Here is an 18,967-nt window from a genome sequence, read left to right as displayed (position 1 = left end):
AATTGAAAATATATGTTTTTGTTCGGGACACCAGTGCATTTGGACAATGGGAGGAAACTTGAGTGCCCCGAATTTATCAGTAATACGAATAATACATTTATTTAAAAAGAAAGCATTTGTTACAAAACTTTCTCTGTTTTTTTTTTTTTGACATTCTTTTTGTCTTGTGACAAAACGAGCCGCGGGAGGGTCGCGGGTGAGCGGGTGGGCATGTCATGAGTGAAGGAAGAAGGTAGGAGGGGTCGCATCTCACCAGCCTGAGAAATGACGCCACCATCGGAAGGTAATTATGTAACTCGGTCCGCCACTACCAGATCACCACCGGGCCGGAGGCTTTAATTGACAGGCGGGTTTGTATAAGAGGAGGAGGAGGAGGAAGAGTCAGGCACCGCTGCCTCCAGCTCTCCCAGTCCGTGGATGTACTCGACGCGAGTGGACTTAACTTTTTTTTTCGCCTCCGGATCAGACCATCTCCTGCTCTTTCAAGTTGAAAGCACGCTCTTTTCCGTTTCTGCTACCGGATGTTTGCCTGAATAAAACATGTTTTCAGGTGAGTTAGATGGACTTTTGGGGAGTTTCACAACAAAATATTTGACTCGTAGCTCAGTTGCGGTCAAGGAGGAATATTAATAACGAGAATTTTCTCGTTTTTTTTTAGGAGATATGATTCTCAGGAGAAGTCTGTACTTGCTGCTTATTTTATGTCAGTCCCTGCACGCATCACCTAAAGGTAAGAGAAGTCATAAAACAAGTATTTTGAAGTGCACATGACCCAGATAAACGGTCAAATTAATTCAGTTTCCAAATATTATTATCACATTAACAAAGCTGTTTTGTAACAATATATATAAATTCAGACGTTAATTCGCAAGTATTTTCTAGCTGAATGCAATGACAATGATGAATTTACTACAATCTCCGGGAGCAATAGTTTATTGAAACATAATTTGATTTCTCTTTCATTGGAGATGGTGAGCAGGAAGATGAAACGTCGTTTGACTTGTTTGAGGTCAGCCACATCACCCGCAAGACTCTAGGGGCCAAGCAATTCCGGGGCCAAAACTCTGACGCCCCTGCATACCGTTTCATCCGCTTTGACCACCTGCCCCCTGTGAGACCTCCAGTGCTCAAGCAAATTCTGCGACAGATGCAGAACAACGAGGGCTTTGTGTTCGTGGCCAGCATCCGCCAGGACCGCGCGTCCAGGGGCACCCTGATCGGCATGGAGGGCCCCGACGGCCGGCGGCAGTTTGAGATCGTGTCCAACGGACGGGCCAACAGCCTGGATCTGGTCTACTGGGTGGACGGGGCTCAGAATCTTCTCTCATTCGAGGATGTGGACCTGTCCGACTCTCAGTGGAAGAATATCACGCTGCATGTTCACGGGGAGAACGCCAACCTGTTCGTGGGCTGCGTCCTGATTGACAGCTTCATCCTGGATGAGCCTTTTTATGAGCACCTGCAGGCGGAGGGAAGCCGCATGTATGTGGGGAAGGGATCCATTCGAGAGAACCACTTCAGGGTAAGACATTGAATGGTTGAATTGAGAAGCAAACTGGGTGGAAGAAGGTCTTCAGGTCTTTATAGGGCTGCTGCTACTGGCATTGAGTCATAAATGCTCTTTGTAACTGAAGTGGGCGACCCATCGACTGCCAGCTCATACACTGAAGTTTTGCAATAAAAACTGAAAGTCTCTCCTGTTTGATCATATCCAAACAGGGTCTTCTGCAAAACGTGCGCTTCATCTTCGACACACCCGTGGAGGAGGTCCTCCAGAGCAGAGACTGTGAGATCCCAAAGGAAGGTGAGACGCATCTTTAAATCACAGCACCCCTGCATTCAAGTGCAACTTTACCTCCCTATTGCTCTCAAACTGGCCTCCTGTTTCATCTCAACCACAGCAACATTCCTCGCTTCATCATCTCACATGACTTCCCTTTGAGTAGATTCTCCAAAAAGTGGGTCAGAAACATACAGATTTGATATGTTGCAAGTTTTATTGGCGCGACTTCAATGTGGAAGAAGTGGCTGTGGAGGTCTCCCGGCGCTTAAAAAAGGAGATACAGATGCTTACATTTACTTCTGCTGGCTGTGGATTTGGGTTGCAGAAAGAAAGCAGAGACGACAGGGAGAATGCTGCAGAGCGAGCTGCTTCCACTTCCAGCTGCACACACAAACACAGTGAAGTCATGATTTGGCTGATCGGATTGCTTTTCTCGGCCGAGGTTTCACTCGCACGAGGAATTGTGACCGGTGCAGATGTAGAGCGACAGAAGATGACATGTGGTGCGTTTTTTTTTTTTTTTTTTAGGGCTGTGGAACAAACATGAGGTTTGCATGTTTGTGCGCGAAGTAGTGCAAAGCACTGGATTCCAGGGGAATGAGAGTATTTGAGCAAGAAATGTCATGAGGATTTTCTCAAGCTGAGCGATCTCTCCACAGCTACACTCATGAGTGCTGACACTTTGGACGCTAATGAGCAGTATGAAGCTGAATTTGGTCCAGTTTTATTCCGCCCTCTTATCTGATTCCTTTTAAAAATAGAGCCTGTCTATCGGGGGGTGAAGAATGTGTAAATACTTTCACAGACAAGCAAGCACGCGTTCACATGCGCACACACAGCGTGAGGTCCTCCTGAGATTTGAATGAAGCCAGCAGAGCAAGGAGGAAAGAAAACACAGTCCCTGCTAGAGCAGGATATGAACAGGTATTTCTGATGGCGGGTCTTTTCTCAGGAAGATCAGAGCTGTTTGTGATCATGAAGTCCATCCCTTCACGTGGAAAAAAACAGCCTTGCTCGACTGAATTTCCACTTCAGACCTTAAGTGAAAGAATTTCAAAGTGTTCCAATGTAGCATTTTGACATTTTGACAAGGTTCATTGATCAGCTGCAAGGCCACGGTAAACCCTCCTGTGTGGTCTGCTGAGTTCATATTGGAAGTGTCCACTTATCTGAAAGGTCAAGGCGATTTATGACAAGCGTGTGTTTTTCTCATCATGTGAAGAACACCCAGAGCTCTGCCTTTGCTTTCCCCAATGCCATCCGACCCTCCACCCACCCCTCCACCGACCCTGCCTCTGGCTCCATCCTAAAGCCGACATCTCTGTGGAAATATTTCAAATTTCAAACTTAAAAAAAAACAACAACAGACATCTGTTTTTAGGGAGACAATAAACACCATAATCAGTTGTGATCTCTTGGCAAGTGAACGGAAAACAGGAAATCCCTCCGCATTTCTGTTTCACATCACACATCTTCCTGCTTCCCTGCCAGATGATGACAACATTGTGATGGAGAACCCTGAAATCGTGGACGTGAGCCCCTCCATCACGACCAACATCATCGGCCAGAAGACGGACGAAGTGGGCGCCGATATGTGCGAGCGCTCCTGCGAGGAACTCAGCACCATGTTTCAGGAGCTCCGGGGCCTCCGTGTTGTCGTGAGCAACCTCATTGACGGCCTTCAAAAAGTGGTGAGTGGTGGTGGGCAAATCTGCCTGACTTACTGTAAATATTACTCTACACACGTGTAGTGGATTTATTTGAGTAAAGAGACAGGTTCATGTGGCAAAACACTTACAGGAAATGCCGGCAGACAAAGAAGAAGTGAAGGGTTCAGTAAGAAAATAGTCCAGAAAAAACAAATGATACAATCCCCGCTGAGACGCCCAGAGTGAGAGTTGAGGTTACCAGGTAACCCACATTGGTTTGAAAGTCAACACTGGAGTGTTTATAGAGCCACCCCTGATGGTGGTGGAACCCTCCCTTCTGAGCGCCGCTATCAGACAGCTTTTATGACATGTGGATATAGGAAGTGTTCCTCGGGAAGTGCAGTCCAATGTCTGGCTGTGTTTAAACAGCTCATGTGTTTCCTTTGGGTGCCTCCCAGCAACAACTGGGGATGATCGCTGAGGAAAAAGTAAAGTGGGGATGAGAAGGGTCCCTGAGGCTCTTCTAGACCGAGTGGTGTCTCACATTCGAATGTTGTCGGACACACATGCACGCACAACTTTGGCAGCTCCTCTGACAGTGTCAGGGAGTCCAGCCAGAGGCTTCACAGACTTCATTTGGGGTGGAGGCTGCAACTCCACATAACTGAGCAGCACTTTTAAATTGGACAGTTTTACTAGGCACTGTAACGCAGCATGTTGCAAGCAATTTGAGTAAAGAGAAGTATTGTTCTTAAAGCAAGAAAGAATTTTAGTGCTTTTTTTGAAAAGAACCAGTTTCAAGATTAATCTAAAGTTTAACCTTGCTAACAGCCATTTTTGCTTCTCAAATGAGCTTTAAAATTTTACAATGTGTGTTTAGAATCACCCTTTTATCCCACATAATGTCAAAATAATACAACCTAATGCACTTCTAAGTTACTCATGTCTGCGTCGGCAGATACATTCCTGTGTTTGTGTAGCCTCTAACAAAACACTAGAAAGGCACTCAGTGAGTGCAGACAAGCCTCTCATTTTCATCCATATTATGATTTTAACCCTGTATAGTTACCCTATGTTTTATTATCATACAAATCTAATTCTGTTTTAGCATTTGAAATATCATTGATATCATTAAAGCGGCGGCAGCACTCCAGAACTTGCTCACACGATTCAGTAAATGAGGATGGAAGTCAGTGGCGTCACTATGAACAGTTAAACACCAGCGATTTCTGCCAATGGCCCAAATGTAGTCTCTTCAAGTATATAAACAAATGACCTGCAGCACTAGTGTCCCCAGTTTTCTCCCTCCATAGACTCAAAGGCAGCCAGTATAAAAGGCTTGTTGTTGTTTTGGTTACTACACATTTATGCATGTTGTCTTGACATTCGAGAGCTGACACAGGTCAACAGCCATTCTACATACTTCAGTTGGTGCAGGTCTCACAGCATGTGAGTGGCCTGAAACATCCCTCTGCAGCAAGCCCAGTAGACCAATGGGCGGGGCAATGTGGTCTGAAAAGATGGTAGTTCAGTTCATGCCCTCAATCCAGCGCTGTTATTATGGCATTCTGGCTGTTTTGATATTGATATCCAAGATTCACATCAAGTGAATGTTCATTAAAATTGTGACTCTTCCATACCTCAGTTCCGTCAACTCCTCTTCTGTTTAATAAAAGTCTTTATCTGACTGTAAATCTTTCCTTGCAGACAGAGGAAAACACGGTGATGAAGGAGGCTCTTGGTAGGATGAAGAACACGAAAGAAAAAAATATGTGCTGGCAAGACGGGCGACTGTTTGACGATAAGGAGGACTGGATCGTCGACAGCTGCACAAAGTGTACCTGCCAGGTACAGTGCTTTCTTACAGAAGTTTGCTTTGAAAACAAAAAGCTTAGTGGTCAGTATGATTGTTTTGTAGGAATCCAAGATAGTGTGTCACCAAATTACCTGCCCTCCAGTGGCCTGTGCAAACCCCACCTTCATAGACGCGGAGTGCTGTCCAGTGTGCATGCGTAAGTTGTAACGGAAATTCTGCTCACGGAACTGCAAAAACACTAATGATCTTTTCGTCGTAGCTAAAGATAGCGAGGACGGGTGGTCACCTTGGTCGGAGTGGACAGAGTGCACAGTCACATGTGGATCAGGAACCCAGCAGAGGGGGCGGTCATGTGATGCAACCAGCAACCCATGTACCGGACCTTCAATCCAGACTCGCAAGTGCAGCCTGGGCAAATGTGACAGTCGTGGTAAGATCAGAAGCTTTTTGGCGACTTATGACAATGGGGGTCCACAGGGGTCACTCCTTAGTCCAGTACTGTTTAGATTATCTGTTTACCTTATTGCATGCATCCCTTAGTATTTAACAATTTACACATATTTAACTGAAGTCTTTTGAGATCTGTATGGTATATGAACCATGCTAGAAGGGTCGTGGACAAACATCACTGTGGCAGACCAGAAGGAGTGGCACAGTGTGGAAAGACTGAGTCATGCTCAAGAGGGGACACTCCGCTGTGCACATCTATGACTTCAAACTTTTATGAATCTGTCGTAAACGTTTCAATCTGAGGGCGCCTGATTCAAACGCTAAACGCACTGGGGTGTGGTCTGTGAAACTTATTTGCAAATAAATCTCAGCTCTTAAGGGTGTTCCGCCGTGCAATGACTCACCGTGAGATATTAATGAACATTGGCGTGATGTAGTTACAAAAGAGGATTAATGTCATTTGTTTTGCATTTGGGCGGATAAAGCTGACAAATTTGAGTGTGATGGATGGAGGGACGCTCTATTGTTTGCAGCTGAAGTTCAACTGCACTTATGGGAGTGACTGCATAATGACTGTGGAATAAATACAGAAACCGTTGAAGCCACAGTAAGAACCTTGACATGATGTTTACATGTACCGAATCTGGCAGCCATTTTTTTTTTTTGGACTTTTGCCGATCGCGGTGGAGAGGATAATACATGACATATGTGATTTGGTGTTCTTTCACGGAAATGTTTTTGCTTCAATGCCAGTTCGCCAAGACGGAGGATGGAGTTTGTGGTCGCCTTGGTCGTCGTGCTCTGTGACGTGTGGTGAAGGCCAGATCACCAGAATACGACACTGCAACGCTCCAGTGCCTCAGCTTGGAGGCAAAGACTGTGCAGGAAACGGAAGAGAGACTCAACGGTGCACTGCCCAGCCATGCCCAAGTTAGTACTTCACTCCCGAAGGGAGAATTCTTAAAGGAAGAATCTGCAGAGCCAGACATCTTCGTGCCTCCTCAGGCAACATTCCCCATGTGTTTTTGACTGGCCTTCAGTCCGACAGGAAATGTTGACCCAAATCAGCTCAGTCTGTTTTTGTTTTTTTTTTCTTTTAAGCCTCTGGCACTGCTTTTGCTGAATAAGAAAGTCCTTTTTTTATCTAGAGACTGAAATTTGGAGTATAAACTTTCTGCTTATTCTGTGAAGTTGACGGAGGTTGGGGTCCTTGGTCACCGTGGGCAACCTGCTCAGCAACATGTGGAGGTGGAATCAAAAGTCGTGTGAGGGAGTGCAATAGCCCTCAACCTCAATATGGCGGCAAGAAGTGCATGGGCGAGGCCTCGGACAGTGACAGCTGCAACAAAAAAGACTGCCCTATCGGTGAGCCATTGTGTCCCCAGTTCAACTCGATATTATCATTGCTGTAAATTGTTACCGTGTCAATGGAGCCTGGCTGAAAAACTCCTTCCTCACGTGGAATCCTGGTCTTGATAAAATCAGTGCAGATAATATTGGCGTTCTTTGAGGCCAAAACAGATAATTCCCAGTGATATTTAGTGAATGAACGCTGCTTGTTTTTTGTTGCCTAATGCCTTGCAGATGGCTGCCTGTCGAACCCTTGCTTCGCTGGAGTGGATTGCAGCAGTTCTGCGGATGGATCCTGGGAATGTGGACCGTGTCCTGTGGGTTTCCGGGGCAATGGAACCAACTGTGAAGACATTAATGAGGTACACTTTCCGGTTTGTCTGATCAAATAGATTTCTTTTTCTTTTTACGCATTAAATTGTTTGGATTTTCTGCTTCTGCTCTACTCACCCTCCACCCGCAGTGTGACATGGTGTCTGATGTCTGCTACAAAGTCAATGGAATGCAGCGCTGCGTCAACACTGATCCAGGTTTCCACTGTCTGCCTTGTCCTAAGCGCTACAAGGGGACTCAACCCTTTGGTATGGGGGTGGAGGCTGCCAAGAAGAACAAACAGGTGAGTCAGAGCCACCACTTTTATGAAGCTTGCTGCATCAAGAGCTGAGCTCTCTTTTTAAGGGCTGTTACCCACTTCACAAGCATTTTGGGAGTGACTAAAAACAAGGTGCCATCTTGAGTTTCTCTGCTGGGTAACACCCGTGGATTGGTTGATAAACTCAGTCTGTGAGGGGCTCAAGGTAAATACCTGGCGAACACATCAGATTTGGATGCTTCTTGGATTCCTGGGCTTCTGCTGTTGGTGTGAGGCATCAAAGCAGACCTAGGAAGTTGGGAACCTCTCGGTAGCAGGTCACTGGGGAACGGGATGCTGGTACCTCTTAACTTTGCCCATTGCAGCTCAGAATAGCCATAAGAAAAGATTGGGAGCTTGGAGGTGATCTATTTGTTGCAGATCTAACTTGACCATTTTCACAATGTAAGTCAATACCTCTGAAATAATCTTTGATTTGACCCACAGCAGCATGACAGCAGAGCATTATGTCATTTATTCATCCAGAACATTACGTTTCCTTTTGCTCCACCAATACTTACGTAACATTCCTCATGGACTGGTTTGGCAATCGATGGCTTCAATGTCCTAGTTTTATTCATTTATTTCACGAACCAGATGCGTTCACTGATGGCATTCAAATGATCCACGGTTCTGATCAAAGCCGTGTCCCGCAGTCATTCTCTGTCCTCAAAGCCTTCCAGTGTATAGCTACAAATTTGCCTGTGTTAATGAGTGACAGCTGTGAATACCTAGAGCGGTAATAAAGGGGAAATGGTGGGCCGTTGTGGGATTAAGTGGGATCATGTCAAATCAGCAGCGCTCAGAAAGGCTTCACACGGAGGCTTTGCCCATAATGTCCTTGTTATGGTTTCGCCTGGTTCACAAACTACCATTTATTCCACGACAAGTCTTTGGTAAATCAATGTTTTTTCCTTCTTTTCCTCAGGTGTGTGAGCCTGAGAATCCCTGCAAGGACAAAACCCACAACTGCAACAAATACGCCGAGTGTATTTACATCAGCCATTTCAGTGATCCCATGTACAAGTGCGAGTGCAGGACAGGGTACGCTGGTGACGGCTTCCTCTGTGGGGAAGACTCGGACTTGGATGGCTGGCCCAATCACAACCTTGTGTGCGGTGCTAATGCCACCTATCACTGCAAGAAGGTATCACCGGAGACTGTGACTTGAAGGTCAAATTGGAAGACTAACAGCCTGTTTTGGCAGGACAACTGTCCCAGCTTGCCCAATTCTGGACAGGAGGATTTCGACAAAGACGGTCAAGGAGACGCATGCGACAAAGATGATGACAATGACAGCATTCTTGATGAGCGGGTACGCTACTTTAAGTGGACATCATGAGTGTGTATCATGGCTTTTCTAACATTGTCTATCTTCTTCAGGACAACTGCCCCCTTCTATACAACCCCCGTCAATTTGACTTTGACAAGGATGACGTCGGTGACCGCTGTGACAACTGTCCCTATGAGCATAACCCTGACCAGATAGACACCGACCACAATGGGGAAGGGGACGCTTGTGCTGTGGACATTGATGGAGATGGTAAAGAAACTCTTACTTAACTTCACGATAGTGAGCCCCAGTGACGTACTCGGCCAGGGGGTCTAGAAGGCCAGATTGGATGAGGTGCTTTTGTTTGTGGTTCAACTGCAACTCATGGCATGCAGTTTGGATAAGGGTTGCAGTTTTGATTGCGGTTGAGTGAAAACCGTAACCTATCCAAAACAGAACCATTGAACACAGACGCTCTTGTAAATACCCATGTCACAATTTGTCCCACAACTTGGAATTTCCTTTTGAGCTAGTGAAATAAAACAGATGCGCATTTTGAAGCTGTGATTTTAAGAATCTCGTGGGTCGGGTGGATCCTGATCAAGGGCTGAAAATGGCCCTCGGGATATACTTTTGACACTCCACCGCCAATCACTCATTTGTCAGCCCCTCTGGACTTCATTTCAAATGTTTTGGAGTAAATCCCAGTATGTTTTTGCTTGGTACAACTGCCTTCCATTCCAAGACTCTCAACACTTCTTTTACTCTGTTGCAGATATAATGAATGAAAATGACAACTGTCCTCTGGTGTACAACACCGACCAGAAGGACACTGACATGGATGGAGTTGGTGACCAGTGTGACAACTGCCCAATGCTACACAACCCTCTCCAGGTGACTGCACTGTATTTAGAGCTGGGGTTGGGGTCATCACGGGGGGATTTCTTTACCTACTGCTTTCTCTGCAACAGACCGACACGGATAATGACCTGGTTGGAGATCAATGTGACAACAACCAGGACATCGATGAGGACGGCCATCAAAACAACCTGGACAACTGCCCGTACGTAGCCAACGCCAACCAAGCCGACCACGACAAGGACGGCAAAGGAGACGCGTGCGACTACGATGACGACAATGACGGCGTTCCTGACGATAAAGACAACTGCAGGCTCACGCCAAACCCCGACCAGCTGGACGTCGATGGTGAGATTTTAAAGCTTTTCACGTGCGTGCTCGGAACAGTCCGCTCTAGATTTGGAATTAAAGTAGTATTCCCTAGTGCTTTTTCTTTGTTCATACTGTTGCTTGTTCCTCTTTGTGTTTGCTATAACAAAGTGGATGACAGAAAACAGCTTACTTCATGCTGACCTACATTAGCTACTGGCATCCGCTCCTCTGCAAGATCCTGGCTTGAACTCTGGGCATAATGGACTTCAGACTCCTGATACTTACAAGTATCAGTGGAAGTTGTCACAGCATGAAAACTGATTTGGCCATGTGATCCTGGCCAAAGAATATTTGTCCGTTACACAGGGGGATTGATATTTTTCATTCTTTCCGATGAGAACTTGTATCCAGAAGCAGCAATACGACGGCACTCCCAGGCCCGTGTAGATTTAATAAAATAAAAAAAAAAACAATTCAAAGTGGGTTATTTTTGTGAACACTTCCACAGGCGATGGAAGAGGAGACGCCTGCAAAGACGACTTTGACAACGACAACATCCCGGATATCTTTGATGTATGCCCGGAGAACAATGCTATTAGTATCACAGACTTCCGCAAGTTCCAGATGGTTCACCTGGACCCGAAGGGAACCACGCAAATTGATCCCAACTGGGTGGTCAGACATCAGGGGAAGGAGCTTGTCCAGACTGCTAACTCTGACCCTGGCATCGCAGTTGGTGAGCAGCAACGATATGTGTCAAGTGGCTTTGTCACACTAAGAACCAATAATCGTGAATTATTTTCCCAACAGGCTTTGATGAGTTCAGCGCAGTAGACTTCAGCGGCACCATGTACGTGAACACAGACAGAGACGACGACTACGCCGGCTTCGTCTTCGGGTACCAGTCGAGTGGACGTTTCTATGTCGTCATGTGGAAGCAGATCACACAAACCTACTGGGAGGACAAGCCATCCAAGGCGTTTGGCATTTCTGGGGTTTCACTCAAGGTTGTCAACTCCACCACCGGCACTGGAGAAAGCCTCAGAAATGCTCTGTGGCACACCGGCAACACCCCTGGCCAGGTGGGCAGAAACAAATCCAATAGTGATTATTGCAGAAGGTATTCACCAGTCTGCTTCACGTTAAAGGTCCGGACCTTGTGGCATGACCCTAAAAACATTGGCTGGAAGGACTACACAGCCTACAGGTGGCACCTGATCCACAGACCGAAGACTGGGTTCATCAGGTAACACAATGTTATCATTGCTAGCATGATCAACACTCAAAGTTTGGGACCAACTTCAAGTGACCCGGAGTTGGGATATAAGCTGGTTCTAGCATGGGTTCTAGAAGATGTTTAATAATAAGAAGTAAACTGTCTTTGGTGCTGGTAAATGTCTATGTCATATCTAATATGTTCTGTGGTATTGACAGAGTTGTGGTCTACGAGGGGAAACAGATCATGGCAGACTCTGGCCCAGTTTATGACAAGACGTTTGCTGGAGGTCGCCTAGGATTGTTTGTATTCTCGCAAGAGCTGGTCTTCTTCTCTGACCTCAAGTATGAATGTAGAGGTAAGAAACTTGTCGGGGACCTAAAGGGTGGCATGGCGTCTATATGGCGAAATGCTTTTTTTTTTAACTGGCTGATAAAGAAGAAGAAGGAGGGGGGAAAATATGAAAATAATTTCTGTATAATAATTTGTTTTGTTATTTTCAGTCACATATTGAGGTTATGGATATTATTATCTCATTCTTGATTCAGATCTCTTGAAAATTGTTGGAATTTTAGCCATATTATAATGAGATAAAGTCAATACAATAAATAAAATACAATACAATAAAAAATTTTCAAACACTGATTTATATGACACAGAAGCGCACTGAAAAAGAACTGGACTATCAAGTGTAGGATCTTATTTCCTCATCTTTGGTCACTAAAAAGAATTTCATATTAAGAAAGAATATTATTTAAAAAATCACATAAAACAAAAGCAGATAAATAATAATAATAGCAATCTTATTTTATTGATTCAAATACATATAAACACAGATTCACTTGTTATTTCAGCAGAAATGGGGATCAGAAAATCTTGCATTGCTGCCTTATGAAATACAAAATTTCACAAAAATTTGAAACATTAGACACTTGAACACATTACACAGAGCATGTGTCATCGTAATATTTTGTCCTTCGATTCATTTATTTTAAAAAAAAGTTTGCTTCATGAAAAAAACCTTCAGATGAAGGTGTGTGTGTTATTGTGTAAAGTGTACACAGTCTAGACTTTGATAGAGGATTCACTTGAAGCATCTTTTTCAACACCCAGATAAGCCGGAGTTGCCAACGGTGTTCATAAGGTAACAGTAAGGTTGTTCTATGTTGTGTGTTGGCTGAAGCTGTCACGCTGAGTTCAGCTTGTACAATGCCTCAAATGCATTGTGAAAGACCTTGTGTCTCTTTCCAAGGTCTTCAAATATTTGTGTTGAGCGCCACAGAGTGGAAACTTTGCCTGCAGCATTTTCTTGATCACATTTTCAACTCCGTCCGTGCACAAGTTTCACTAACAAAGACCTAAGTGGAGTGTCATTCTACTTTTCTTTTTGCAGATAACTGACTCACGTGAACTGGACGGAAACCCATCAAACACTTTTTAATGACTCTTTCCCAACAAAATGATGTCACCACTGGATACCAAAGAATGTCTGATCCAATTGTGGACGAGAAGGACTGGTGAGAATGGATGATTTTAGAAGTACTAGACTACCAATAATCGACTTTCACATTTAAAGGACCACTTGCATATGATATATATCTATATACTACATTTGTTCTTCCATTTCCTACCTTTTTTGAGCCTGAACCCATTTATTTTGCCTTGCAACACAGCTGAACTGAAGCGTTTCACCGAGTTAACAATATTCAATTCCATCATTTGTTTATACTGAATGTGTATTTTGTTGAATGAAGAATTTAAGGACACATTTCAGTCACGTGCCAGAGATGTTTATACTTAGACTGTATTATACTTTCTTGTGTAAATTATTAATGCTGCTTTTTTTTCTCTCTTTTTTGTGCTAGAATTTGTAAATAATTATTTATTTGTGTACACTGACATCTAGATACGTAAACTGGTTTTGTTTTCCGTTCCTCTGTGAAAAAGACAGTTTAGTTCCTCACACACATTCTTCTCCAGCATATATTTGGTTTTATGAATTGTAAAAGTAGCATTACTTTTAAGACTTATTACTCTTTACCCACAGACAGTGTGGACTGGATTCGTCTATAAATATGTTACAGATGTTTGAATGTTATTGTCAGTGTTTTAAAAGCATTCATGTATTTCTTCTGCTTTTTTTATATTTGTATTGCACAAACTGTAAATGATTTACATACATGTGAAGATATACATTTGTGATATTGTGGCTTTATATAAATAAATGACTTTTATGTCAAACACTCTGAATGTCTTCAAGCATCGACCATGAATAGGTGAGCTATGTAACTTTATTCTGGATGAGACAACATGCATGTTATTGTGTCCACACATTTTAGGGTCCATTAAAGTCGCCCTAAGCAACACAGCACACCAAAGCAATAGCTTGAGTATTGTGCAGTGTTGGAGAGCTACAAACTCCATTTCTGCCCCTTAAAAAATGTTTGACAAACTACTACAAAAACAAAAGCTTTAGCTTCTACTTATGGTCATTATTCGTATTTAACTCAAGGTTAAATACAAATATGCTGTGTATGGAACAGAAACAATAAATAAAAATCGATGTACGTGAGCAAATTTTGGTTTGTCAGTTAAGTGTGCAGGTGCATTGTGGGTAGTGGCTGGAGGGTTGTCCATGACATGCTAGTGGCATATGAGCAGTGCTGTGTGGCTCCACACATCCTCCCAGCATTTAGAACCTCAGACAGCACGTCTTGAAAACAGGAATAATAAAACAGAAATTAGACGCTCTATGGTCATATGCCTAGAGATTCCCATGACACGGCACTAAAAGATGTCAGCATGGCATCACTTATTGATGTCACTTTTGTCACTTGAGACAGACAGACTCAGAAGCCGTTCAAGTAGTCATGGGTACATGAGGTATCATGAAACAGTATGCAGTGTTGATGAAACAGTGTCCTGATTTCCATAGGCCACTAGATGGCGCTCTTGGTTTAGAAATGATGTGAAATTTCATTGAATTGGTTGTTCAAATCGAAGCCCTTTACAGCAGACAGTGCCATCTGGTGGCCTCAGACAATCAGGCCACTGTTTCATGAAACCTCATCAACCCTTCAATACTGCGTCATTCATTCATTTACCCATCAATAAGTTCAAGTTTGTTGTTACACAGCTCAACGCCATGTCTACACTGGTATTGGCCTTCCGTCAATCCTCCAAGTTTTGTGAATGAACATTTAGCTCATGGCTTCCTCTGATGTCCAGTTTTCCATTACGACTACACAGCGTTTGACCAATGGTCAATATAAAGTATGCAAAGCTAGCGCCATGCTCTGAGTGATATGCTACAGTGGTGGTCGCTGTGTGTTTAACTAGCGTCTTAAAGGAACGGCCACTGAAGATGAATGAGACGTTTTTGTGCCTGTAGTAACATAGAGCAAATAGAGACTCGGACACAAAAATAGAAGTTCTCTGTCTCAGTCAACACTTACCGCCCATGATTTTGGATAATACCGGGGTGCAAAATGTAGGTCACGGTGCCCTGACTCCCCACTCAGTCAGTTTGATATATTCAGACTTCTGTATGGCAAATTTAATATGAGAGGGAGAGCCAACATTTATTGGGAAAGGTCATGGAAATATACAGCTGATAGATTTAAGAAGAGATCCTTGATAGATTGACGTGTCTTCCCTTAAGCCTCAAATCACCCTTCCTAACTGCAGTTAATATAGAGTTAAGTCGATATGTAGGTGAAGCCAGGAATAATGTGCCACTGGGGAAAACGGGGAAGTCTTGCTCTGTGGCTAAGAAAGCATTTCGGAACAGTCCACGTGGCACACACCAAAGACTGGCTCTGTGGGTTTGGCGCCGTGGCTTGGTTTGAAGCCCAGAGCAGGATCCAGGATACTTCATAGAAGCCTGCCAGAGGATGTCAATGTGTGACACAGTAAACCAGTATTTTCTGCTGAGGCTGGTGTTTATCTTGCAGTAAACATTTTCAACACCTCACTCAAACTCAGTCGATCAGTGCGCCTGACAAATGGAGTGTCGCTTCTGCCGGGATGTCAGGAAAGTGTGGTGTTTGTCTGGGAGGCTCAGACGTGTAGCTCAGCACCTGGCTGTCACTTTTTACAGAGGATCACTCAGAACACTCTGGTCAGATGTGGATGCAAGTCTTTCTATCAGAACTCCAGGTTCAGTCATGCTGGTGAGAAATACCATCATGCGATGCAGCTGGCTTTTGCCGCTAAATATTCCTGGATACACATTGGACATGGGACACTCAATGTAATATTTGGGTTTTTCCATCATCGCTGTGAATGCAATGAAGGACGATGAAAAAGAGACCTCTGCCGGGGGTGAACAATAAGGGAGCGTGCTGCACTTCCAAATCAAGCCTCTTCAAATGAGCAGCTACAGCTCACGTAAATCAGATTTTTGCTTTTCAATGTCTTTTGTCTTTGTTTCGCCGAGCTGAGCTCACCAGCCACACCCACTCTGCTGTGATTGGTCAGGAGGAATCCATCATCTCCCGCCAGGAGCATCTCCCACATGAAGCAGGAGCTTGTTGCCACACCATTAAACTCCATAATAACTTCACACCTGGACGTTAAAATCACTCGCAGCCAAAGCTCTACTTCCTCATCAGCCTAAACCAGCTGACATGCACCGTCCTGTCTGCACGCTTTACACACCATTGTTTAGAGATCATCACCACTACAGCTAGCGCAGTGACTAATGCCAAAAACAAAGCACCAAATCACTCCGTAGGAGGTGATCTTGGTTGAAAAACAATGTGACGTTTCATTGAAATAGTTAAAATCTAAAGGCTAGACAGCAACCTTCCAGTGGCCTCGGAAAATTAGGGCGCTGTTTTATGAAACCTTGTCAACAGAAAACACCAGCGTCCCTCCAGTGCGACTAGGAATGGCTGACAATTCAAAAGTACAAAAATGTATCCACATTCGATGTACACACAAAGCTGTAACTGAGGTGTCACTGTCTTCTATGTTCGATGGAATGCATTTGGGATAATTAAATCTAGTTGCGAGGTTGACCTTGTGGTGACCTTGCACAGAGAAAGCCACCCATTGTAGAAGGCTCCTGGCCTCATGGAGTTTGATTTATTCGACGTGCATAAATAAAGTCAGATCAAGTGAAGGAGGATCAATCCTTGAGGAATGACTCAATGAGAAGACTTTTTTTTTTGTTGTCCACGAGCTTAAATAGCTCAGCCATACACCATGAAAGCAGAATGTTCCACAAACAAAAAAGACAATGTGAACGTTTTCATATATATTTCAAAGTCGATTTGGATGACGTGACTAAGTGCGACTATGTCCTTGTGCGAGGAGACCAGGCCTCCACCTGCTGCAGGCAACTCTCTGGATCAAATTAAGGTCAAAGTGAAACTGAATCACTCTGAAAGGAAAATAATTTGATTTTAACAACATGCCGGTGAAGATCACAGGACTGGCAATACGCCGCGGACGAACATGGCATCAAGTTGAAAGCGGAGGAGCGGGAGGTTGCGACAGACTCTCTGCGTGCGCTGTCCACAAGAGGCATGCGCCAGAGCCTTTTGGCTCACATAAACACTCTAACAGAGTCCAGACGGCACGTTACACACCACCTGCACCTGAAATAACAATCAATGGGAAACTGAAATTGTCACAAATATGTTTCTGTTCCCTTCAGACGGGGTGTTGATAAAAGCTTTTGTATAAATCTTGAAAAATCCAGTGACCGATCCAGTGCTATTACGTTGGGTCATCCAGTGGACATTCTCTTGGTTTTCTAGGGAAATGCAGAGAGGTTTGGGATGTTCTCTTGGGGTTACCAGTAGGGATGGGCGATAACTTATCGTACACAATATACCGCCAAACACATTCTCCATGATGACAATTCTGCATCTCACGATAAATTCGCGGCTCATTGGACTTACACACGTGAACGTGACGAGACCGCGACGGCGCTCCTCGGAGTTTGACAGCCGACACCCGCCGTGTGTCAGTTGTGGAGTGTGGTGGACTTTGGTTCACGATCGTAGTTTTAAACTTATTTTTGATACAGAGAACCTTTATAATGACATTGAGTCTCTGGATCCGTGTTTATTTTATTAGATGGAGTGGTCCTCACAGGTTCTCTGACGCAGTCGTCTACCTTAGTTCATATCAACACATGCAGGTCTCCCGCTGCGCTGGCGCCTCGGCGAAACACCGTGGTGAAAATAGTTGGATATTGGACGGAGCTCCGCTCCGGTGTTGGCGGCGAAGGTCCTCTGCCCATTAGGGTTCACTGATTGCGGGAACACTCTCACAGGCAGCGCTAGTGCTACGACCCGCTATCAGTTAGGGACCATCAACAAATTCTAAAGCAGTCAAAGTATCAGTGAAATCCTCAATAAGGCATGGAAAATAACCGTTTTAGGAGAGAGAATTGTGACAAGGTTTTTCATCACATATGACAAAGGTCTGACAGTTTGTATAATGATTTGGAGAATAGACTAAATGATCATTTCTTCTCATGATTTCTAATATTTCTTCAATAGCATCGAGGAAATGTGTCCATAGTTCAAGTCAACTGTTAAGAGACATGAGCTACAGCAGACAGACGGCTCAATTTAACCCCTAAATAAAGCTGGCAGAGCAGTCTGTCAGACACGAGTGGCTTCTACCAGAGACGTGAAACGTTCAATTTCTCATCTCTACACTTGGTTAACTATTATATTTAAACATAAACAAATAATGATGTTGGAGACAGACTCCACGAACAAGTTTAATCATGAAACAGTTTCAAGAGAGACTTCAGTGTACAACACATGGAATAGAATGGGAATATATTTATCGTGATAATTATTGTCGAAATTACAACATTTATCGCGATAGCTTTTTTTTCTCCATATCGCCCAACCCCAGTTACCAGTGGTTCCTCTTCCAGTAGGACATTCCCATTCCCAGAAGATCTCCGAACTACACTCGGAACACTTGTCATCGCACTTATACCTAAACTGCAGCGAGGCCGCACTAAACCCTCACCAGTTTTGGAGGGACACGCCACTTTGATTTAGTCCACCTGGCGAAGGGAATCTCTTAAGTGAATCACTTAACAACACAACAGCGCGTGACGCAACAAATGGAAGTCTCCCTAACAGTCAGTAAAACAACTATGTTTAATGTACCTTTTTATTTGTATATCTTCAAACACTATATGCTTTGGAACGGAGGGTGGAAAACGCCGTTGACAGATTTTCCAGTGTCGGGTTGAGAAGAGGAATGTCTGATATCCTTAAACAGCTCGCCATGTGTACTTTCATGAGTGGATGTTCCATTACAGCAGAGAGCAACATGGCTGAAAAAGCCATCAGAGATGTAAAAGGATACGGTGTGATCACTTGTTTCCACCGCTGAAGAAGGGAGGGGAGCGTGTTTCACTGTCGTTCGGGTAATACAGTCAAGGGACAAGCTTTCGCAGCAAGAGGTTAACTGAATTTTTGGACTGTGGGAGGAAACCAGAGTACCTGTAGGAAATCCAAAAAAGAACAGGAAAAGGCTCACTCCCAGAGTTGCCTCAAGCTGAATAGGAATCTTCAACCTTGTCAAGCTTGACTTGAACCAACAACCGTCTTGCTGGGAGACGACAGCACAAACCACTGTCCACATGCA

The 18,967-nt window shown here is 44.2% G+C and overlaps 1 protein-coding gene across 4 annotated transcripts; it reads left to right on the top strand.

The window, feature by feature from the left end:
* Positions 1-295: 295 nt before the first annotated feature.
* thbs2a (thrombospondin 2a) lies at positions 296-13,558 on the top strand. Of its 4 annotated transcripts, XR_008415812.1 has the most exons (24): positions 296-550; positions 659-730; positions 969-1,522; positions 1,720-1,804; positions 3,275-3,474; positions 5,140-5,280; positions 5,351-5,444; positions 5,508-5,678; positions 6,452-6,628; positions 6,890-7,063; positions 7,283-7,410; positions 7,512-7,664; positions 8,608-8,826; positions 8,887-8,994; positions 9,063-9,222; positions 9,728-9,846; positions 9,924-10,158; positions 10,631-10,858; positions 10,933-11,204; positions 11,271-11,368; positions 11,557-11,696; positions 12,452-12,482; positions 12,732-12,855; positions 13,204-13,558. XR_008415812.1 is itself a non-coding variant. In XM_053875401.1 (23 exons), exons 1-23 carry the CDS (start codon positions 541-543, stop codon positions 12,733-12,735), a joined length of 3,573 nt encoding a protein of 1,190 aa, XP_053731376.1. In that variant the 5' UTR covers positions 296-540; the 3' UTR covers positions 12,736-13,558. The 4 variants fall into 4 exon arrangements, 2 of the variants coding, with proteins under 2 accessions (XP_053731376.1, XP_053731377.1); XM_053875401.1 differs by having other exon boundaries at positions 12,732-13,558; XR_008415813.1 differs by lacking the exon at positions 12,452-12,482 and having other exon boundaries at positions 297-550.
* Positions 13,559-18,967: the final 5,409 nt, after the last annotated feature.

The sequence above is a fragment of the Synchiropus splendidus genome, chromosome 9 (assembly GCF_027744825.2).
Source record: "Synchiropus splendidus isolate RoL2022-P1 chromosome 9, RoL_Sspl_1.0, whole genome shotgun sequence".
Lineage (NCBI taxonomy): Eukaryota > Metazoa > Chordata > Actinopteri > Syngnathiformes > Callionymidae > Synchiropus > Synchiropus splendidus.
The sequence above is the reverse complement of the archived record's forward strand: the minus strand, read 5'-3'. Positions and strand labels throughout refer to the sequence as shown.

What these genes read in the sequence shown, in the direction of transcription:
- thbs2a (XM_053875401.1), top strand. An exon ending in GTGCTGTCCAGTGTGCATGC is followed by an intron (nt 5,445 to 5,507) that starts GTAAGTTGTAAC and finishes TTTTCGTCGTAG; the next exon opens with CTAAAGATAGCGAGGACGGG. An exon ending in ACTGTGAAGACATTAATGAG is followed by an intron (nt 7,411 to 7,511) that starts GTACACTTTCCG and finishes CTCCACCCGCAG; the next exon opens with TGTGACATGGTGTCTGATGT.